This window comes from Pseudorasbora parva, chromosome 17 (assembly GCF_024679245.1).
Source record: "Pseudorasbora parva isolate DD20220531a chromosome 17, ASM2467924v1, whole genome shotgun sequence".
In the NCBI taxonomy this organism is placed as follows: domain Eukaryota; kingdom Metazoa; phylum Chordata; class Actinopteri; order Cypriniformes; family Gobionidae; genus Pseudorasbora; species Pseudorasbora parva.
The window spans coordinates 18,639,047-18,663,357 of NC_090188.1; the positions used below are offsets into that span (position 1 = coordinate 18,639,047).

The window sequence follows — 24,311 nt, forward strand, 5'->3', positions numbered from 1 at the left end:
GGCCGCCGTCAACAACAGTTTTTACACAAGTGCGCAAGTCAGCGCTACTGTACCCAATCATCCTTTTAGGAAAGCAAGATTTAGTTGTTTTAATTTTCAGTTGCGGTCTTTTCCTCGTTTTGTATCGTGCCTGGTGTTATGGAAAGCTGACATTTGGGGGCGTGTAAGACTGCAGGCTAATATTTCACATCGAGTTGTTTACGTGTAGCTAGTTAGCCAGTTAGCAAATCTAACATCCGACCTGATAGTTCGTGTAAGGATGAAATGGATGGCTTTGTTGTTTCCTATGGATTAATACGTTCGTTTGACAGGTTCCACAATTCTCCACGTCAGATGTGGTCGGTTCAAGCAAGTTAGAAACACTGACGCAAGGTAAGTCACTACCGGCTGACACTTTGTATTAGCTCGCCTGCTAGCTGTTGCCTGATATCAAGGTAAACATATCTCAATTATGAATTTCATCTACGCTGTCTACTGTAAAGAATATCATAATAGCCTCTCTATAAGGCCTACATTTTGAACACGAGTAGCCGTCATGGTATTGAATGTCAGTGGCTTTTGCATTGTAAATGTCTGATGAGGTGTATTACTGTTGTGTACAGATGGAGAAGCCCCCATTCAGACAGAATCAGGTTTGTGGATCATGGCTTATGAAGGAGAGGCTGGGGACCGGAGGATTTGGCCATGTCTACCTGTATCAGAATCAGGTATATCATGCTACTGCTAACTACTGTGTGTTTTCTTTTTCCTATTGTTGCATTGTTATCTGTTGATAAAAATATTGAATGTTAAAGTTTTCCATTGTTCACTCTCAGTACTGTTATTTCTTTCAGGAATCTTCTGAAAAAATTGCTGTGAAGCTCTGTCGACTTGAACTTAATGCAAAAAACAAAGACAGATGGAGTCGGGAGATCCAGATTATGAAAAAGTGTGTACATCTATGGCAATTAAATTTATATAATATATTACTAGCATGAACAATTTTAAATTATATATAATATTATAATTTGTCATCTTTTCATCCCACTTTTCAGGCTGAAGCACCTTAATGTGGTGACAGCAAAGGATGTGCCTGAAGAGATGATGCACATTGCCTTGAATGATTTACCACTTTTAGCCATGGAATACTGTTCCAAGGGAGACCTTCGAAAGGTGTGTGTGAGTGAGTGAGACAAGGGACATTTTTTCATCATCCCATGTGCCCTCGGTTGACTATTTTTCCCCCCTTCTTGTAGTTACTGAGCAAACCAGAAAATTGCTGTGGGTTAAAAGAGAGTGAAGTGTTAGCACTACTCAATGATGTTGGTAATGTCTCATTTCAAACATTTCAGACTGTTATTTGGATTTTTGGTGTTTTTATCATCACTCATTAAGGGTAGTAGGTAAAACAGTATATTTTATTTTCAACAGGTTCTGGAATCCAGTATCTTCATGAGAATAAGATCATTCACAGAGATCTCAAGCCAGAGAATATTGTGCTACAAGATATCAATGGAAAGGTATTTGCTAGTTAGTAAATTCTTGTTATATAGACATACCTTTTCCAACCAGAACTCTTGTTGATGTCTCTGCAGCTTGTCCACAAGATAATCGACCTTGGCTATGCCAAAGACCTGGACCAGGGGAGCCTGTGCACTTCATTTGTGGGGACTTTACAATATCTGGTATGTCTGCATTAGTCAGTGATAAGAAAAGGCGATTTATCACAATTCAACATATATTACTGTTCATTATGGGGTCAGTAAAATTAGTTTTTTGAAAGTTAATACTTTACTTTAGGAAGGATGCATTACATTGATAGTAAATACATTTATAATCTTACAAATTATTTTAAATCACATTCCTAATAAATTAATGAATTTTAGCAGCAACCTTGCCAAAATAAGACACCTTTTACCCCTCCAAACGCCATTTTTTCCCCGGTGAACCCCCTAGTAGTTGCCGCGTTTTGTTGTACAAACTTGGCAACCCTGTCTGCACGCGCGCTGAAATCAGGCTGGAATACACGATCTTTGCCAGTGTTGTAAAATAATGTAATGATACACAGAGTACTTACCCAACATGATCATCATTTCTGAGAGAAATTGTGATGGTGAATGCATATACAAACAAGCTCTCCTTTTAGGATTGAACAAATATAATCCAAGCCCCTTTGATGATGTGCATGATTACGTTACTGTGGATCATCTGTCAATCAATCGTCTAAAGCCCGCCCTGATGATTTCATTGGTCCGAACTGTTTCTGTTCGGGGATAATTACTCCTCTATGGAGCGAGGCCAGACCGAATTGCCCGACCTAAAAAATTTGTGGGCGGGTCTAAGTTCGGCTGGCATCCAGGCTAGAACTTTCTATCATAGTATCCAGAAAACAAGTACCACAGTTTCCACAAAAAATGTAAACAGAGCAACTGTTTTTTAACATTGATGATGATGATGATGATAATAATAATAATAATAATAAATGTTTCTTGAGCACATTTCTTATTATCAGTGTTTATTTGATCAAATAAATGTAGCCTAGGCTGCAAAAAACGTACCAACCCACACGATGAATAGTTTATCTATATGTATTTATTAACTATAACAGTTGTATTCTTCAAAGACAGCAAAAATGAACACACAGACAAAAGAGTTGTTGTAAAACAACTAGAGCCCTGCATTTATGCCCAAGCCTGACAGGTCCTGACTTTTTTATGCCCCTAGGGCTAGGCTTTAGGCCAATTTTCACAGCATACCTAAAACGCGATCTGGGCTTTGGGCCTTTTTTAGGCTTCTTTTTCGTTTTATGTTTATTCTAGTAATTAAAAGAACATGAGACCAAGATAGCTTGTGCAACTGTCAGTGTCAAGATTGGCTTGCACAGTGTTTAGAGTCTGCACCAGCAGCAGTGCACGATTCTTCGGCACAGCTGCTATGTTATGGCCTTTTTACAACTGGTTCCTTTATTCGTTTTTTTCTGACCAGATATCTATTCGATTGCGAAATTACCAGGAGTAGACCTAAATGCCTTGCGGGATTTTTTCTGAGACGTAGCATATTTCTTTCCGATCACTCAAACAAACCAATTCAGAAGGTGGTCTGAAAGCCTTTCAGGTGAAAGCGGGAAAGTGTAACTGGATCCAGTTGTATATGTACATTTTACTCCTGGCAAATGGTTAAAAAAATAAACGTGAGAGAGTGTGTTATGGGCTATATATGTGGCTATATATGTTGTAGTCAGATATGACGGCACTACTTCAACACGCATCACCACAAATGAGTAGCCTAAACAAGACAACACAAACAGCCGTCAGTGAAACTAAAAATAAGAAACACAATCATCTTCAATAAAATGGATGAGGATGTTTTTGACTGGCCTGCTTGCAGTCCAAATCTGTCTCTTATTGAAAATGTGTGGCCCATTATGGAAAGGAGAATAAGACAATGATGACCACTGACTGTCTTGGAATCAGGCAAGATTGGGTAAAAATTCCACTTGCAAAAATGCAACAATTAGGACCCAACAATTGACAGTGCCTCTGTCCCACCTTATTTGGAGTGTTGCAGCCATCAAAACCTATTTTGTTATATATATTTGGAAAATTCAACGAAGGTGATTCAATTGAGTCAATTAAATAAAGGTTAAAGTAAATGTACAAAAAATCTATTGATTATTTGCATTTTACAAAATGCCCCCAATTTTTCTGGAAATAGGGTTATGTATATATATATATTTTTTTTTAATATATATATATATTTCTTAATTGGATCATGTCATTTGTTTCAGGCTCCAGAGCTGTTTGAAGGCAAGTCATACACAGTCACTGTGGACTATTGGAGCTTTGGCACAATGATCTTTGAGTGCTGCTGTGGATTTCGGCCATTTCTTCACAATCTCCAGCCTGTGCAATGGTATATGTCCTATAATCTGCATATTGATTATGACAGAATGCTATGTCTTACTTTCACATGGAATCCATTCATATAGTCAAAGTAGATCACATTTGCTTTTTATAGGACAAGCAAAGTGCGAAACAAAGGTCCTAAGGACATAATGGCTGTGGAAGATATGAATGGCGAGGTCCGCTTTTCCACCCACCTTCCATACCCAAACAATCTGAGCAGGTAGCCTTTATACAGAAAAAAAGACCTTTCTTTTTAATTCTTGTTACCCTTTTTTCTGAGATGACCAATTGATTTTGGCACCGCAGGACACTTCTGGATCCCTTGGAGGGGTTGCTACAGTTGATGCTGAAGTGGGACCCAGTACAGCGGGGAGGAGGATTGAATCCAGACACAAAACAGCCCCAGTGCTTTTCTATTCTAGAGCAAATACTGAACATGAAGGTTTGACATTGGCATTACTGCATTACAATATTACATCTTACCTCTGTTAATTTAGGCTTTCTTCTGTACTATTGCAGAATGCTGAAGAAAGTTTACCTGCTTAGTTTGGATCAGTGGTGTCCTCCTGTTATTTTGTCATGGATAGAAAGTCATTAGAGGTCTTATGCTACGATAAGTAGCAAAAAGTTGACTCATGATTTTTTTTGTAGGTTGTGCACATCTTAAACATGACTACGACCCAGGTTCACTCCTTTCTGCTTAGCCCGGATGAAGGGCTCCACCCTCTTCAACAGAAGATTGAAGCCGAGACCAAAATCGATCTTTTGAATCAAGAGCTTTTGCAGGAAACAGGAGTCACTTTAGATCCCAGGAAACCTGCTGCACAGTGTGTGTTAGATGGAGTAGTACGTATTTTTTGGCCCCTTCAATGTGTTCTCATTCTCTAAAAGAACATTTTGGTAAATCAGCAACAATGTATTTGTCCTTTTTTTTAAATCATCAGAGAGGTTGGGACAGCTACATTGTATATCTGTTTGACAAGAGCTTGACCAAGTATTCCGGACCTCTAACAGCTAGAACACTTCCTGAGAGTGTGAACTTTATCGGTAAGAACTGATTTATTTGTTTGCTGCCTCTCACAGTTTTTTTATTTAGATATGCTGGCATTATTTGTAGTACTTTGTGAACTTTTAGTATGCTTTCAATAAAAGTATCTACCCATCTTTCTGTTTTAGTGCGGGAAACCAAAACTCAGCTCCCTCTCAGTGCCCTCAAGAAGGTTTGGGGTGAGGCAGTTAGTTACATTTGTGGCCTCCGAGAGGACTACAGCCGCCTCTTCCAGGGCCAACGTGCAGCAATGTACGTGCATCATATAACCATGCTCATTAATGTGTATAGCTTGTGTTTTGGGATTCTACCCATAATTTAATGTTATTTCTCTGTGTTTGTAGGTTGAGCCTTCTTCGCTACAACACCAACCTTACAAAATTCAAAAACATGATGTTTTCATTTTCCCAGCAGCTGAAAGCAAAGCTTGACTTTTTTAAAAGCAGCATACAGTATGACTTGGAGAAATACAGTGACCAGATGCAGTACGGCATATGTAGGTTTTTATGTTCTCAACATCGATTCTCTGTTTTTGAATTGCCAAACATTAATGATGATAACCAAATCCACCTCTCTCTTTCTGAAGCTTCCGAAAAGATGCTGAAGGCTTGGCAGGAGAATGAAGAGAAGGCTGCTGCGTTTGTACAGGTGCTGTGACAGGCTCAACACTAAGGATTTTTTTTTTCTACTAGCTCGGTTTCATAAAATGAGAATAAATAAAAGCAATAGAACAAACATACAGTTTAAATAAACAGTGCTTGTCAGGATTTTCAGGTAGGTCTAAAAGTAGATTACAGAAATTGAAGAAAGAAATCAAATGCAATGTATATTAGGATACTTGCCAAGACAGGCATTTTAACATAATTTTGTGTGAATTTGTCTGTTCAAATGCAAGAAGATGAGAAAGAGAACTCAATTCAGTATTCGTCCGAGCAGCTCTCTGGCTGCGCTCCTCAGTTTGCGTTGTCTTGTGCTTGAATATTCAACTGACAAGGCTTTAAAACATGCAAATGAAAACTTTATGATGATTTTCTTAATATTTACTACTGGTTTAAGATTTTTTCCACAAAAGCTACATCACCATGTCTTGTTATTAAAGTAGTGCATATTTGAAGATATGAACAGTCATTGGAAGCATGTTGCATGTTTTATACACAGCAAAAATAGCATGTATTTGACTGAAATTCCAAAATCATCAGCAAGCTGCATGGTGAATTTGTATATGGTTGTCAATGAATGGGACGCTACATTTTATTCAAAATTAAATATCTTTAATGCAGTTTGGCTTTAAAAAGATTTCCCCAAGAAATAGATGAGAAAAAAACAGAGTATTCTCCACGATTCCTTTTCTTTCCGACAACAAAGCCCTTGAACACAACAAGCTTGTAATCACGTGAAGTTTGAAGTCAGTCTGACTTTTCAATATTTTTGAAAGAAATCTCTTATGCTTTCCAAAGCTGCATTTATTTGATCAAAAATACAGCAAAAACCGTTTTATATATATATATAAAATAGTATCACAATTTAATGTAACTTTTCTAATGTTTAAATATTTTATTCCTGTGATTTAAATGCATGTTTTAACACTAATCATAATAATCTTATTAACGTTATAAATTTATTTACTGTAACTTTTGATCTGTTATGCATATTTGCTGATTAAATAATACCAATATTAATTTCTTTAAAAAAATCATATTGACCTCAAACTTTTGAACGATTGTGCGTGTGTAAATTATCTTGTGTAACTTTAAGTGAGATGACATTTTTTCAGCAACAACGTGCACGTTTTTTGTTTTTGTTTGTAAGGTGGCAGAGATTGGACATCTAGATGAGGAAATAATGGCTCTGCACTCAGAAATTGTTGAGCTTCAGAGAAGTCCTTATGCTCGTCGTCAAGGAGATGTGATGGAGCAACTGTAAGCATATTCTTTCAGCTATGCTTATTCATTCAGCACAAACGCTTGGATCTCTAACCTATTGAGATCTTGTTTCATCACAGGCAAGAGAGAGCAATTGAACTCTACAGACAATTGAAGGCAAAATGCAAAAGTAAGTACAATCCCGGCTTGCATGCTCATAAGTGCATGTATGTGTATGTGTATGCAAATGAGAAATCACTACCATTAGACAAGTGAGTTACTGGGCCAGTATATAGTGTTCTTTATTTCTCCTAGTGCCAGACCCTCAGCATGGCTACAGTGACAGCTCTGAGATGGTGAAGGTCATTGTACAGACTGTCCAGAATCAAGACCGGGTACTAAGGGATCTATATGCACATCTCAGGTAAAAAGCATTTACTACCATCCAATTCACAATTAATCTGGATTGTGAATTGTATGTTTACTGTTCAACCTGCAAACTAGGTTTAATAAAAAATACCGTTATCCTTATGTCTTTTATTTGCAGTAAAATCCTTCTGAGTAAACAGAAGATCATCGACCTTTTCCCTAAAATCGAGAGGAAGCTGGATAGCATTAAGGAGGCAGACAGCACCGTCATGCAAATGCAGATCAAGAGACAGAGAGAATTTTGGCACTTACTAAAGATTGCCTGTGTGAGTCACATGCTTCTAATGTCTCATGGCCAGATATGCTTATAATGTGCACATGACCCACATGAACATGGGCTTTCCATTGTTGCAGTTTACCGTGTATTGGTGTGGACAGTATGACCAAAATCTTATATAGCAGTGACTACTGTCATGTCAACATTTTTGCTTAAAATATAAAATGAACAAATGGTATTTCATCTGATCATTCAGTCTTAATTGGAACGTGATACACAACCATACAAAAGTTTGGGAGGCATTAAATTGATCAAAAGTGACAGATTTTGTACATTATTTCAAACAATTGTTCTAACTGGTAGTGTAAGGTCATTCATATTAAGTAACACAAATAAAAACTTATACAACATATACAAATCGCTTGCAAAATGGCTGCAATATGCATGTTTTTTTTACATGATGAAAAAAACAAATTGCATGTGTTTGTCTTTAGGCACAAAACACCACACGAAGCTCTGTGAGTCAGAGTGGAGAGATGTCCTCTTCACTGTCGACATGGAACCAGACTCAAGCCCAGTGCTCCTCTCGCCTACCCATGCCCCTGCAAGTGCCACACGAGGGGTAAATTTCTCTTCCAATCCTTAGTGAGCTGCCCTCTAGTAGTGATCGTAACACAACCTACACTGGGGCTGAGCTGATCAGTGTGATAGAGGGTGTTTTGTTTTACATGCTGCTGTTCGTTTACAGTGATTCAGTCAATCATTTACTTGAGGAGAACCAGCACTATTTGAGTCAGCTGACCAGTTTACTGCAAGAAACCACTGAGGAGAAATCAGAGAGTATAATGGTAAGTGATTTTAGAAATTCATAGAAATTCTGCAGTAATACACTCACAGCTTTGGAGTGAAACATCTTCCCCTCTCTTTCACACAGACTCAAGACTGGAGCTGGACTAAATATGAATCCCTGGTTGTTAAATCACAGCGTTTGTAGAGTCATGGTTTACGCTGTGGCAGGAAGTAATTGTAACAGTCATTCTTTTAAAAAAAACATTTACTCATCACTGGATTGGGGTTGTGTTGACTTGTATTATTTGTTCAACATAAAATAACTTCTTTGTTCTTCGTCAGTATCTGCATTCAGTTAAAAATCACATTTTGCAATCTTGTAGCAGCTCTATATATTTTGAGGATGCATTTTTTTATTGACACAGAACCAACAACATGCAAACAAAATTCAGGCAGGTGATTTCCAGAAACTAATTTATTTACATACTCCATAGTTCTCTAGATGGGCTGATTGTATTTTCATTTTAGGTGGTCGAGTTTTTTTTTAAATATGGTAGTTCAGCATCTGCACTTTAAAGCCTCACTGTGAATGTTTGGAAAGGTGTGATGTCAGGCAATGAAATTGGTCATATTCAGTTGAGTAACTTTTTGAAATACTATGACTTGTGTGAAGCCCTAAGTAAGGAAGAACAACAATGATGATGGTAAAGGTGTACTTCTTCAGTCATGGAACACAGGTAAACCTTCCTGTTTTTGAGTCAGAAAATATGTTTGGTCAGACGTATACCTACTAGCACAGCCCTTTTATATTTTGGATTTAACAGTGATGGCAACATACATCTTCACAACAGGTATTGGTGGCTAAGAAGGAATGTGATCATTCATCAGTGGGCAATTGATAATCAATTCAGTCATGTTATTCCGTTTGTAAGCCACATTTTCAACCATGTTTTTGTCCAAAGACGATTGTGTACCACAAGACCGTTCAATACAAACTATTGTATACGATTTTGCATATTATTATTATTATTATTTTGGATTATATAATATTTCAGATATGGGTTTAAAGCATCTTATGAAATAACACTTCGGTTTTAACGTGTTTACTGTATACATGACAAAGTAATTAAAGTGATATCCATTATGTTATCTGTGTGTTGTGATAGAACCTTTTCTAACCAGAGCAATCTGATGGGGCTCTGTATTGGGGTGTATTTCAGAAAGCAAGGTTAACTTACCGTCACTAATACCCTGTTCTCTCGGTTGATTAACCCAAACCTTGCTTACCCGAGGTATGCTGGTTATAAAAACGAGCCCGGAGAACTGCCGTCTCCACGTGCTATTGGACATTTGATAATTTCCACTTCTTAAGTCGTGATTACGAGCTCATCCATTGAAATGGGAAGGCGGTCATGTGCAATTTTTACCTTGGAAAATCGTATTTACGATAATTCCGAGAGCACGTGAATGCAGCATTAGTTCAGACAACTCATGTTCCCCCAAGACATTCTCAACAGAGCGACGAATCGATGATTCACCATGGAAACAGACGCTGAAGAAGCGCGTCGTTCTATTGTTCTACTTCCTCTTCTCCTATTTGGTGGTTAAGCAATCGTTTTTTCAATGTCTTTTAAGAAGTAATATTTACTCACTGAGAATAAGGATTATATTGTTTGATGCTAATTTATTGAATGCAGATCAATGTGTGAGATGACAATACAATAAATATATTTGAATTGCATTAACATTTATGCATTAACCCCCCCCCCCCCCCCCCCTCTTTTATTATAATTCCTTAGAATATAATATTGTATATTATAACTAAAACACATTTGGTTATATTCATAACTATATTCATTATATAAAACACATCTAAACACCTCTTAAACAAACTAAGCCTGGAACATAACTTGCTCCGAAGCAGGTTGCATGTTCAGAGAGTGAGTTGCCATGGTTACTTACCCTGAAAGTAACCCCCGTTTTTGGAACCAAGAGGTTACCTCTAACTTACTCTTAAACATACCCGGGTATGTCACATAACCGGCTTTCTTGAATACCCCCCTCTTTTTTACTTTAACTATAAATCAGACTTTTGAAAATTATGACCTATACAATGTTGCAATTTGTCTATATCAAGATCCACATCTTTCTTTAAGACATTTCTTAAAAATTTGCCCGTCTTACACAATACAGAAAGGATAACATCATTTTCTGGAGAAAATGCCAGTGTTTGCATTGCAGCAAGAGAGGTCAAAATGTTGAAAACTGTGGTTAATGATTAAATCAACCACAAGTCAGTATGCAAATACATGCAAATAGGTGTTTAAAAGACACATACGTATACAAATATATTACAATTAACGATTTCAAATGCGTTTAGTACATTTATAAAAGGTCAATGTTAACCAAAGAAAAAATGCTTTGCACACCTATATATTCTTTGGACAGATAAGTGTTCTCGCTGTATTTTTATTTAGGACTTTTATTTTGAAACATGCGTTTTTTTATTATTATTATTATTATTATTATTATTATTATTATATATTTTTATATATTTTTATATATTACATTTTCCAACAAAACATACAATCTTATGTAACATTAAACAAACAAAAAAAAAAAAAAAAACAATCAAAAAATAAAAATAAAAACATAACAGAGGTTGGGGGATACACATAATAGATCAATAGATGCGTTTGCGGTTTAGTTTTGATATTTCAGACCCATTTATCGCCGAAATTGTGATAAGTCATACTGTTAGAGAAGTAAGTATTATATTAACTGATAGTTTTAGTTATGATTCTTATCCCAGGGTTCGTTGTAATGGAAAATTATTTAATTATACAACTGAACAAAGATCTTTCTGCACGCCAGTGAGGCTACCAAACTTCCTACTAAAATAATAGTGGCGTCTTTAATCAAACACGCCTAAATCAATGGTTTTCAAATTATTTTAACCTTTGCAGGTCTTTTTAAAGGGTATCACCGATTACAAAAATGGCATCATTTCAGAAATGTCTTGGAAAAGGTATGACATAATAATAATTTGAGACTGAAGATTTTTTTATTTATATTTATTTTTTCCATTAAAAATAGTTTTTTGGCTGTTGAAGCATACCCTACTAAAGTAGCCTACTGCAGATATCTAGCCTAGAAATCTAGACGCACCCAAGCGGCAGCAAATTTAATTTGCCCGCAAGTGTCTAGGAACTCTCACGTTTGAGCCTCAGAATCTGGACGGGCCAATCACATCGTGTATAGAGTCGGCGGGCGGGGGCCATAATGACGACGGCCGAGTTGCGTTTGCGTGCTTCTAGTAAACAGAAACTGGCGAACGGTGGCGGTCTTTCGAATCAGATTTGACCGCGATCCTGGAAGACTTGGAGTTAAGCTTTTCTCTGAGAAAAGAACAAAGAACGGAACTGAAGTCATTCTTTAAAAGGGAAGATGTATTCGGAGTTTAGCCGACCGGATACGGTGAATGTTTAATCTATCAGCGAGCTCTGCTTCACCTTCGTTGCTCTGGTTGGTGTAGCGCTATCCTATCGCGTGCAGAGGGAGTTTGAAAGTCAACCGTTTATCCCGCCCCTCGGATTGCGCCCTGTCTATGGCGAGTTGGGTCTGGCTTGTTGTCAGGCTAGCAGATATCGTGACTGAGCAGAATTGTTGTGATTACAATCAATCAGAACATGTTCAGATGCGTCTTTGTTATGAAACTGGGAGTTCAAGTCATTTCATTGTAACGTTACACAAGCTTGCTTGACAACTCGGTGATATAACAGTTGGTTTAAAGGGCTAGTTCACCCAAAAATTAAAATGATCCTTACTCACCCTCAAGCCATCTTAGGTGTACATGACATTATTCTTTCAGACAAACACAATTGGAGTTATATTAAAAATATCCTGACTCTTCCGAATTTATGGCACTGACTGTTTGGTAATTTTTTAAGTCCATAAAAGTGCATCTCCATAAAACTGCCCGAAAATGCTCCTGTTACCCTTTTGATCTCTGTAAATTTTACAAATGTTTGTGTTGTCATTTAACGGCGTGTTTCTATGAAAGGACTGATAACTTCAAGCTTTATATTTTAGCCATATTTCGTAATTTCATGCCACATGTGGTAAAGAAACAAAGACGTGCGCACACACACACATCCAGTAAATGGACTGCATTTACTGGACATCCGCTGTAAGACATCCGCTGTGGGCATGAAAATGTATTGCATAATGACAACATTATTGAAAAGACATTTTGGATCATTAGAAACATGTAAGGCTACAAGTTACTTACAGTGCTATAAATCAATGTCATTGCTACAATAGGTAGATCAAGTCAAACATGTTTTTTGTTTCATTTGTGCCACAGGAAGTGCTTCTCCTGGCCCTGTGCCAAAGGACCATATTCGGCTCTACAGCATGAGATTCTGCCCTTTTGCCCAACGGACGAGATTGGTGCTCAGTGCTTAGGGAATTAAGTGAGTACAAGCACAATCTGGCATTAGTGTTTAACATAAACATGGTTTCTGCTTTGAGTAAAAAGTAAAGCCCCTATGAATAATTGTATTAATAGTTCACTATGACATCATAAATGTGCTTGCAATCCGTCTATATTCTCATCTGGTTGCATTTCTTCTTTGTAAGTGAGCAGGATTTGAACGCGAATAACATCCATTAGTCCAGTAACTTCTTTTCAATGAATGTTTATTAACAAAATCAACTGGAAAAAATGTTACACGGTCAAAAAACTGTATCGCTCCAATATTGCATCACACAAAACTAACGGTCCTTGCCGGAAATTACGTCATTGTCAATATGTAATATTAAATTACACTTAATTATTATTTACTCATAATTATTTAACAATTGCTTAATGAAAACAATTATTTAACTCACATCTACATAAGAAACAAACAATATATGGCTCTTACACATCCGGCCCCTAATTGGTTGGGCAGGCGACCAAACAATTATCCTAATCATATTCCAATACTAGAGCCATTTCACTTGAACCTTCACTTCACTTGTTACTTAGTTCTCCACCTTTCCTTTGGTTATCTTTCCTCTTGGCAATTATTTGGTTAGTCTGTATGCTTACATTGCCTCTTGAATTAAGCACAACTTATTTACAGGTCTCTCCAGTATATTCGTTTTGGTCTTTAACTTTACACGACGTACAGTTCCACTGGAGTCTGGCAATGTTTGAATTACTCTTCCCATTATCCATGAATTACGGGGGGAAGAATGGTCCACGACTAGCACCACGTCACCAAGTTCAAAATTCCTTTTCAAGTTTGACCATTTGCTGCGTTCCTGCAGAGTGGGAAGGTATTCTTGAGTCCATCTGCTCCAGAACAAATCAGCAAGATATTGTACCTGTTTCCAACGTTTTCTTGCATATTGGTCCTCTTTGTTAAAGACACCTGGTGGTAAGCTGGGCTGAGTTTTCAACACCAGTAAATGGTTTGGTGTCAGAGGCTCAAGGTCATTGGGATCTTCTGATGTAGTAGTTATTGGTCTGTTGTTGATGATGCTTTCCACTTCACACATGATGGTATGAAGACTGTCATCATTGATAGACTGTTCCTTCAAGAGAGTGTTGAGTATCCTTCGTACAGTACGAATTTGACGCTCCCAAACTCCACCTTGATGAGATGCAGCTGGACTGTTGAAGATCCATTTAATCCCTTTCTGCAGCATGGTGTTCTCCACTTTGTTATGGTCCAGGTTTTTTATTGCCTCTCGTAACTCTCTTTCTGCACCGACAAAATTTGTGCCATTGTCTGAGCGCATGATTGACACTTGTCCTCTTCTACTTATGAAACGCCTCAAAGCATTTATACATGAGTCAGTGTCCAAACTATCAGCTATCTCAATGTGCACTGCTCTAATTGTTAGGCACGTGAACAACACTCCATACCTTTTTACAGTACTCCGGCCCCGCTTTACGTCGAAGGGTCCAAAATAATCGACGCCCACGTTTGTAAAAGGGGGTTTATCAGGTAGAAGGCGATCTTCTGGCAAACTTGCCATTTTTTGTTCTCCCACTCGTCCATTGAGTCTGCGACAAACTGAGCATTTATGTATAAGTTTTCGAATGGCTGAGTTGGCTTGGGGGATCCAGAATTTTTGTCGGAGTGTAGATAACATGTAGTTTCTACCACAGTGTCCACATCTATGATGAATATCATTTAGAATGAGAGTTGAAATCTTGGAGCCCTTTGAAAGTATTGCAGGGTGCTTAGATTCCTCTGGCATGGCTGCTCTGTTGAGCCTACCACCAACTCTTAGTATTCCATCCTGAAATACAGGGTCAAGCTTGTACAGCTGACTTCTTCTTTTAACAGGAACATTCTTTTGCAGAGCCTCAATTTCTTCCTGGAATTGTTGTTTTTGACTGTACTGAATGAGCTGTATTTCTGCTTGATTCAAGTCTTCCAGGCTCGGTGACCTTTTCTCCACTTTTGATCTGTATTTTTGCATTTGCTCCTGTAGAAGGGATACTCGCTTTTCTGGGTCTTTCTCCGATTGTGCGATAGACTCCTGAAACTGTCTTCTTGCTTTACATAATTGTAAAAGATTTTCTTTGAGTCTTATCATCCAAGCCACTGCCTTTTTAAGACGAAACCAACTTGAGTAGTAATCAGTTAACTTCCTCATAATGTCATTGCTCTCTACAATGTTGAGTGTGTTGACCTTGATTTCATTTTTGATTTCAGGGTCTTGTTGTGCATCTTGGCTCATTTGATCTGGTCTTTGTGGCCATTCTTCTTCTGGTTTCAACAAAAAGTCTGGTCCCTTAATCCATGTTTTCGCTTGTATAAAGTCCTTTGCTTTAAGACCTCTGGTAGCTTGATCTGCAGGGTTTTGCGATGTCTTGACAAACCTCCACTGTAGTGGAGTAGTGGCATCTCGTATCAGAGAGATCCTGTTTGCTACAAAGGTTTTGAAGCGTGCACTTTCATTGCAAATGTAGCTGAGCACGGTAGTGCTGTCTGTCCAGAAAACTGACTGCTGTAGTGGAATTTGAAGCTCTTTCCGTAGTATTTTGTCCACTTTGACGGCTATGGTTGCCGCTGTCAGCTCAAGTCTAGGGATTGTGACTTGCTTTAGTGGGCTAACTCTTGACTTACCCATTAACAAGGAACAATGTTTCTTATTTTGCTCATTTGTAAGTACCAGATAAGTTGCCGTGCCGTAAGCACTCTCACTAGCATCAGAGAAATGATGCAGCTGTGCTTCTGCTGTATTACCAAACCCCTCTGGTTTTACACATCTTTTTATCTGGAAGTCTGAAAGGTGATTTAGGTCTTCTAACCATCTGACCCACTGATCAGCACGCTTGCCCTCAATTTCTTCATCCCATCCATATCCTTGTTTGCACATATCCCTTAGAATGAGCTTGACTGGTAAGATGAGTGGCACCAGAAACCCAAGAGGATCATAGATTGAATTAACAACTGAGAGAATACCTCTTCTACTCAATGGCTTCTCCTGTACCTTGATGTTGTATGTGAATGTGTCATTTTCTGTACTCCACTGCATGCCGAGTGCTCTCTCAAGAGGCAGAGAATCCTGATCCAAATCAAGGTCTTTTATGCCACTGGCCCTTTGTTCTTCTGGGATGGACAACAAAACTTTCCTATTATTGCTTACCCACTTTGTTAAGCAGAACCCTCCTTCAGCACACAAATCTCGAACATCCTTTACTAAGACAATTGCCTTTTGTTCTGTAGACACAGATTTTAAACAGTCGTCCACGTAAAAATTGTACAGAACTGTTTCCACAGCCTTTGGAGATGCTACATCTTTCCTGTCTTCTGCTGTCTTTTTAAGTGCATAAGATGCACAGCTAGGTGAAGAAGTGGCTCCAAATAAGTGCACCATCATCCTAAATTCTTCTATGGGTGCATTCAAATTGCCTTCTGGCCACCAAAGAAAGCGAAGCAGATCTGCGTCCTCATCAGGAACCCTCACCTGATAGAACATCGACTCCACATCTGCCATCATGGCTACTGCTTCTTCTCTAAACCTGGTAAGCACACCAATAAGTGTGTTTGTGAGGTTTGGACCTTGCAGCAATTGGCTGTTTAGCGACATGCCTTGAAACGAAGCGCTGCAATCAAAAACTACTCGAATTTTGTTTTTCTTTGGGTGGTACACCCCGTGGTGTGGTATGTACCAGACTCTGTTATCGTTGCGAACAAGCTGTTCTGTAGTAACTTTAACTGCGTATCCTTTCTCGATTATACTCTTCATAAAGTTACTGTAGTCTTCAAGCAGACTTGAATTCTTTTGAAGCTTTCTTTTCAGGTTCGTTGCACGCAGTTCAGCAACACATCGATTGTTTGGCATTTTGATTGCTTCATTTCTCAATGGCAGTCTTACACAGTAATGCCCATTCTCAAACGTAGTCTTTTCCTGCACCGTCTGCATGAACTGTTTGTCCTCCAGGGACATTTCCTCTTTCTCTTCATAGTGACGTTCTGGAAAATCTGTGTTGTACTGTTGAATCAACAATTGCTCTATCTCCACCACAGAGAGACGATTAACTGTATGATGTGGCAGTTTAGACTTTTCTGCATTTCTGCTTTCCTTCTTGATGGGTCCATTCACTACCCAACCCAGTGCAGTTTTTACAGCATAAGGTCCATCTTGCTGGCTGTTTATGATGTACCACGGCTCCATTACCTTTGCGTTGTTGGCTCCAATCAGAAGATCTACATTTGCATCAATACTAGGTATATTTACCTTGCTTAAGTATGGCCATTTTCTGATGTCTTCTTGTTTAGGGATGTTTTCGTTTTGAACAGGGATACTGCTGTGGGTGAAGACTTTAGGTAGCTCGAAGTACTTTGTGTCTTCTAGCGCACACACTTCCAAATCTGCGAGGATGATACTGTTTACTAACTTCTGCTCTCCTGGCTTGTCTTGACACATAGTGCTCAGCAGAACCTGAGTTGGTTTCCCTTTTAGGTTCAATTTCCGTTGCAGTTCCTCAGTACAAAACGTAGCTGTACTTCCTGCATCCAGGAAAGCATACGTTTCCACATATCTGTCACTCTTATTTGACTTGACTTTTACTGGCACTATTGACAGCACACAGTTATCTCCTCCAGACTCTGTGTTTTCCTTTGATTGGTGGTTAAGGGAGACTTGAGCACATGAGATCATCTTGTCTGGTGTTTCAACATCTTTTGTACGTTTTTGGTTCTCCTTAATGTGTAGAATGTCTGGGTGTCTTTGGGAACATTCTTTACATTCCATTCTCTTTTGGCAAGTCTTGCTAAGATGGCCTTGAGTTAAGCATCCAAAACATAAGCCTTTAGACTTCAAGAATTCAACACGTACCTTATGTGGCTGTTCTTTTATTTCACTGCATGAGTCCAATGCATGATCCTTTGTGCAAAACATACATGGTTTCTCAAAGGCATTGAGCATCTTGGGTGGACTGACCTGTTTTCTTGACACCACCTGAGGCTTTCTTTCTTCCATGCAAATGTTGGTAGCAAAGCTGCTCCTTGTTATTCCTTTTTTGACAGGATACTTCTCTTTCTGATTCCCCTTTGCTGATACCACATTGCGATTATCCAGTATGTCACCAAAGAGGGGGTCCATGGCCACTTTAGCTTGACGATCAATAAAGTCAACTAAATGAGTAAATCTTGCTCTTACTCCGTGTCGCTCTTTGATGTCGTAAGCTTCTGATCGCCACCTTTCTTTCATCTTGTACGGTAACTTTGAAAGAACAACTCTCATATTTGTAGGATTGTCCATTTCCTCCATGAACTCTCCATCTTCCATAGTGTTCCGACAACCGATCAGAAACAGAGCATATGTGCTCAAGGCTTTACCATCATCAGACTTGATCTGAGGCCACATTAAAGCTTTGTCAATGTAAGCCCTGGCTATGATTAGCTCGTCTCCATAATGTCTTTGGAGCAATCGTTTTGCTTCCTTGAAACCCTTGCTTGATGGCATATATTCACAGCTTCTTACGATGTCTTGTGGCTCTCCAGTGGTGTATTGCTCTAGATAATACAACTTATCTTTTTCATTGTCTGTTTTATGTTCTATGGTATGCTCAAATGACCTGATGAATGATTTGAATGTCAGTGGATCACCTGTAAACACTTGGATGTCTTTACTTGGAAGCTGAGTTTGAGTTTGCTGTTTCACAAGCAATTCTGTCAAGTCATTTTGCTTCTGCATGATTTGAATAATGTTGTCATCTGCTTGACGATTATTACTGTGGCTTGCGGCTCTTGATGTGTCTAATTGTGGCGTTGCAAGTAGCACTGGTTTTGAGATGGCCTTTTTACTTTTCCCCACAGATGAATGAGCTGGTGAACCGACGCTCTGCTCCGTTTTTAGTTCCGTTTGACTTTGGCAAATTCCCTTTCTTTGCTTAGATTGCACACTGCTTCTGCCATCTTCATACTCTTTCAGCACCTTTAATTTAGCGTTACTTTCTGCAAGTGCTGTTTCTATTTCAAGTTCTTCCATTTTGGCGCTGAGCTGCATCTTTTCAATTTCAAGTTGTTGTTTTTTCTTTAGGGCTGCTGCTCTTGCTAGCAGAGCAGCACGTTTTGATTCTTCATGTGCACATGCAGAAGATACAGAAGAACAAGATCCGCTCTCTATATCTGAACCATGCTTCTGTTTAGATTCAAATACCTGTGATGCACTGTCTTGAGGTGTAACATTATCCTCCATGTCATCTTGGCCTTTTTTACCACCAACAGCAGCTATCCAGCTCTCTGTCTTCTTTTCGAAATGTCTCAGGGAATCCATTTTAGGCTGAAACCAATTTTGTTGATCTGCAATCCTTTCATCTTCAGGCAAAAGATCTTGAACTTGCAAATTTAAATCAGTGAATTCTGTCATTAATTGTGCAAAGTCAAGTTGCATCAACTCTTGTACATTTTCCAGATTGTCATCATCAATCATCAACCTTTCAATGTTGCTGGTTTTACTGGTAAGAGCAGATAATTTCGCTCTTCTCAATCCAATCCGTCTGTGTAATTGCTCCTCTAATGCTTTTTTAGTGGGTTTAGGCACCCTCTTGTGTTCAAAAACGGTAACATCATCCTCTCCTCCTTCAGCCATCTTAATTCCACTAATGCACAAACTGTTTGCAGACGATTAAAAGTATACGCAATACCTTTCTGGATCAAACGTGTGCATTTCAGCTTCTTCATACATGCATTGTGTAAACTTTATAGCTGATATAAAGTCCGTTACCTCCTTCAAAGAATGGTACTTTAATGAGTGACGACGTTCTTCTCTGTGACGCAGTTTTTCCCCCACCATAGAATAAAGCACTATAGAGTCCGCTATTCATAATCCAAGATCATGAAACACTTCAGTGGTCATTCACCAACGGTCCCTTATTGCTGATGTCCTTTCAGTGTTCTTTAAAGACGAACCTTTATCAACGATGTCCTTGTCGTCGATTCAAAAGCGCGCCGTCCGCGCACTTCCACTTTCACTTTCCATATCCACCGCGAGCGAGTTTTTTGACTTTCAATGTGCTTGCAATCCGTCTATATTCTCATCTGGTTGCATTTCTTCTTTGTAAGTGAGCAGGATTTGAACGCGAATAACATCCATTAGTCCAGTAACTTCTTTTCAATGAATGTTTATTAACAAAATCAACTGGAAAAAATGTTACACGGTCAAAAAACTGTATCGCTCCAATATTGCATCACACAAAACTAACGGTCCTTGCCGGAAATTACGTCATTGTCAATATGTAATATTAAATTACACTTAATTATTATTTACTCATAATTATTTAACAATTGCTTAATGAAAACAATTATTTAACTCACATCTACATAAGAAACAAACAATATATGGCTCTTACAATAAACATCAAATTGAAAGATAAGACCGATTGGTTTCTGGAGAAGAATCCTGCTGGGACAGTACCAGTATTGGAAACCTCAAGTGGTCAGGTGATATACGAGTCACCAATCACCTGTGAGTACCTGGATGAGGTCTACCCTGAGAAGAAGTTGCTCCCATCTGATCCGTTTGAGAGGGCCCAATAGAAAATGCTGCTGTAGCATTTCTCAAAAGTATTTACTCATGCTCAGAGATATTACATATAGACTTGCTAGGTTTAATTCATTAAATATTTTCATGAATATGAATGAATGTTCTTTTTAGATGATTCCCCACTTCTATAAGTTCCCTTCAATCAGGTCAAAAGAAGTAGAACTTAAAGAGAAACTCTCCCAATTAAATGAGGTTGGTTGGAATACTAGTAATATTATAATGAGTGGAATAAAGCTTTCTGGCCTCACAGGATACTTTTCAGTTGAGTTCAGTTATCGCTTCCTCTATAAACGTGTGCTTTCTCAATGTCTTTTGTCAGACACCGTTTTTTGGAGGAGATTCAATAACACTGATTGACTACCTGATGTGGCCATGGTTTGAGAGGATGGAGATAATGGATCTGAAGCAGTATGCGTTTATCTTCTTTTTATTACCTTTATTAAGTGCACAAGCAATAGAAAAAGATAGATTATGTGTTATGGTTATGACAAACAAATCCAGACATTTTATGTGCCATTTATTTTAACTTGTAAGGCCGCCCAAATCGCCCCAAATGGAGGCTAACGATCGGTGGTTGGAGGTCGCTGCGCGTTCGGTCTTTTCAGCTGGGAAAAGGGATTTAATTCCACTTCCTCATTATCCGACTCCATTTAATCATTATTTCAAATTTAGGTTGGAATTCCAATTGATTATTTGGTCATTTATATTTAATAGTTTACATTTAATTATTCCGTTTAACCCTTTTTTGAAATTATGCCTGTTCATAACCTGAATAATTCCAGAGCAAGTCAGAATCGATCAAAGTGTAACAATTTATCAACAGTCAGGTAAATGTATAAAGCCAATTACATAATCAATTCCAAGGCAATCCATATATAACATCAAATACTCTGAAGTAAAGAATGAAATATATACCTGACTTCTGAAAGTTACATAATGCTGGCTATCTTGAAATGTCCAGCATTACGGGCTGACCTGAATACAGTATCGAGCCCCGATCTCTTTGCAACATTCTTTTAAATGCCCAGAACCAGATGCACAAACTCTTTCAAATGTAAACACGAGTTCACAATAGGAATTTGCATTAATCAAGTCTTATAGACTTGTATTGACTAGAGGTCAAATGGCTGAAAGCCACATCTACCATACACCAAGGCTAGATATCTTTAAACTCTTAAAATATTTATGATGTTCTAGTTTACTTCTGTGGAGATAAGATATGTATACCAGTCACACTGAGACATTTCAAATGATATCAAATACATTTAATACTGTATCGTGAGGATTGACATTGTAACAAAGAGATTTCTGGTGCATTTCAGGTGATCTCAATATGAGGGAAAGCAGGAGTTTGGGGGAGAGGGGTCAAAAGAGAAAGATGTAGATTAGCTCAGTGTTTCCCAAACCTGTCCTGGAGGACCCCTAGCACTGCACATTTAGCATGTTTCCCTCATCAGACACGCCTGATCCAACTCATCAGCTTATTAGTAGAGATGGTAAGACCTAAAGTGGGTGTGTCTGATGATGAGGGAGACATACAAAATGTGCAGGGCTGGGGGTCCTCCAGTACAGGTTTGGGAACCACTGGATTAGCTGATACTGAGGTGAAACTTATGTCTCCAGTGGTGCATGAGGGACAGTTCAGATGTTAATTTCCATTTGTTTTCTCACCTTGTTCCTCAATTAGACATTTCGGCATCTACTAGTTTTTTCAGCTTTACAAACCCTTTCTTTTGGGTCCCCCCCAAAAATGTAGTGTTCATCAGAGTGGTCCAAGACCCTAGGACTTTTGTCACACTTGAACCACAAATATAAAAAAAAATATTTATTTACTGGATTCAAGGAGTTTTGTGGCTGAAATGTAAAAAAAGTAACAAATCCTTCCCTCTTGGGTCAATTTGACCCCCATAGGAATGAATCGAATGTGAGGAATGCTTCAGTACACATAGAAAAACCTAAAAATACTAAATTCTAACCAAAAATGCTAAAACTACCAAAAAATGATTTTATAATGTCTACATGTGTATCTGAATGCATACTGAAGAGAAACTTTAGGACCCAGCCGCAGTGGAACAGCTCATTTGCTCCATATTGAGCTATATGCCATCTAATGGCAAGAGTCATGAAATATTATATTATCTTTTTTCCACAAGAAGACAGCCAATGTAAGATATTTTGTGCTCAATAAAAAGTTATGTATGCAATTATGAAGTTATTTTGAATTAAAGCTGAAATAGTTTGCTTAAATTACTATTTATTAATTATTTATTGATCAAATCTAGTAATTTAAATGGAAATAAAATGCAAATTAAAAAATGCATTTTTTTTTTAAATATAAAAAAAATAAATAAAATATGCTTTCTGGAAAGTGGAGAAAATGAAGTATAATTTTAGGTCTTTGGGTCATTTTGACCTGCAGGGGAAAGATTTGTTACAAAGTCCAAGGTAAGGATGAGGTAATAAAGATGATTTCCTCAATTAAATAAATAAATAACAATTTTATCAACAAAGAAATGCATAATACATTTTGACAAATTGATAATTATTTAAAATGATAATTAGAAACTGTGGCATTATTAATTAGACCCATCAAAATGATTGCTTTACCAATTTACACCCTATTTTCATGCTTTCCAGCTGTTTGGACAGCACTCCTCAGCTGAAGAAGTGGACTGAACATATGTTGGAGGATCCAACTGTAAAAGCCACAATATTCAGCACAGAAACATACAAGGTGTTCTACAAGTCCTACAGGGAAACCCCAATTATGATTATGGTTTATAGAATAAATCCTTGCTATATGGTAAAACACACTCTGGTTGGATATTGGGAACAAATGTCTGGTCTTAAAATCTGATTTTTTAAAATAACCATCTGAATGAATTACATGCATCAATATAAATCTGTTACCAGTTAAATGAAATAAAATAAATAAATAAAAAATAATAATAAATAAAAATGACTTATCTCAGAAAAGTTTTGCATGGCGTTTACCCAAGAAACTGTGTTCACTTGCAAATAACTCTTGACTAATTAATCTTTTATGATTGTGCCAATATATACTATTGAACCAATTAGTCACATCACACATCAAGTTCTCAGAGTTTTATTTAATCCATGTTCTTACCAGAAGCAGGGTGAGTGCCACCAAAATAAGTCCTCAGCTGAGCTGACCATACCATACCAGAGCAAAAACATATGTTATGTGTATTTGGAGCCTTAAGTTACTGCAAAACAATGATACTGCCATGGTACATGTACAAAAAATGGTATACTAAATGTGTAAAGTTAACTGTTGGATTTTGTCCCCCTTTTTTGCAATAGCAAATGTAAAGTCCTGCACTATAATAAAGGGGCAGGTAAGCTTAAGACTTTTGTTTACTGGAAAAGAGACAGTTCTCCACCCTGATCAGAACCAGTGTTAATTTAGTTGACGAAGACTATGACGAAAAATATTCGTCAACTAACCTTTTTCACGGACGAAAACTAAATAAAAACTAAATAAAAAGTCAGATATGATGACGAAGAACGTGACGAAATATAACTGGCACTTTAGTCAACGAATAAAAATGAGACGAAAATATATGGGAGGGACGAATGGAGAAGAGATCCAATCATAAGTACTCTTTTTGTGGGCCGTGTTGGGTAGAAATCCAATCAGAGCGAATCTTTGAGGGTAGGTTGATCTATGCAGAAGCAGCCGAGAGCCATTTAAAAAAGCCGCGGCAAATGCAAGCGCAACAGCTAAACAAACGCAGCAGCACACAGAAAAGACAGAACAGAAATGTCAGAGGCGCATGAGTTATATGCCAAAGCACGCACGCCAAGTTTATTTTATCAGATAAACCACCGTGTTTCCGCTAGCTGCTAAACTTGGAATAAAATAGAAGCTAAAGAAAACCACGTCTGACCTGTATTGATTAGACCAGCGTTTCCCAACCGGGGTGCCGTGTAAAACGCACTTGCACCGCGGTCCATCTTACATCTGATGATGACGCATCTTTGATATGGGTTGTAACTTG

At 38.1% G+C, this 24,311-nt stretch overlaps 1 protein-coding gene and 1 pseudogene across 1 annotated transcript; both read left to right on the top strand.

Annotated features, from left to right (window-relative positions):
* Positions 1-9,378, top strand: chuk (component of inhibitor of nuclear factor kappa B kinase complex). Its single transcript, XM_067422291.1, has 22 exons — positions 1-372; positions 603-707; positions 834-928; positions 1,035-1,152; positions 1,236-1,305; positions 1,411-1,499; positions 1,575-1,664; positions 3,767-3,891; positions 3,997-4,104; positions 4,191-4,326; positions 4,536-4,730; positions 4,829-4,931; positions 5,061-5,184; positions 5,277-5,428; positions 5,519-5,580; positions 6,742-6,851; positions 6,935-6,984; positions 7,110-7,218; positions 7,342-7,489; positions 7,935-8,062; positions 8,189-8,288; positions 8,375-9,378. The coding sequence occupies exons 2-22, from the start codon at positions 603-605 to the stop codon at positions 8,432-8,434; spliced, it is 2,277 nt and encodes a 758-aa protein (XP_067278392.1). The 5' UTR covers positions 1-372; the 3' UTR covers positions 8,435-9,378.
* Positions 9,379-11,226: 1,848 nt separating this feature from the next.
* LOC137045650 (glutathione S-transferase omega-1-like) lies at positions 11,227-23,073 on the top strand (annotated as a pseudogene).
* Positions 23,074-24,311: the final 1,238 nt, after the last annotated feature.

What these genes read in the sequence shown, in the direction of transcription:
- chuk (XM_067422291.1), top strand. Translation starts at nt 603, where the DNA reads ATGGAGAAGCCCCCATTCAGACAGAATCAGGTTTGTGGATCATGGCTT. An exon ending in ATTGAAGGCAAAATGCAAAA is followed by an intron (nt 6,985 to 7,109) that starts GTAAGTACAATC and finishes TATTTCTCCTAG; the next exon opens with TGCCAGACCCTCAGCATGGC. An exon ending in CTGCAAGTGCCACACGAGGG is followed by an intron (nt 8,063 to 8,188) that starts GTAAATTTCTCT and finishes GTTCGTTTACAG; the next exon opens with TGATTCAGTCAATCATTTAC.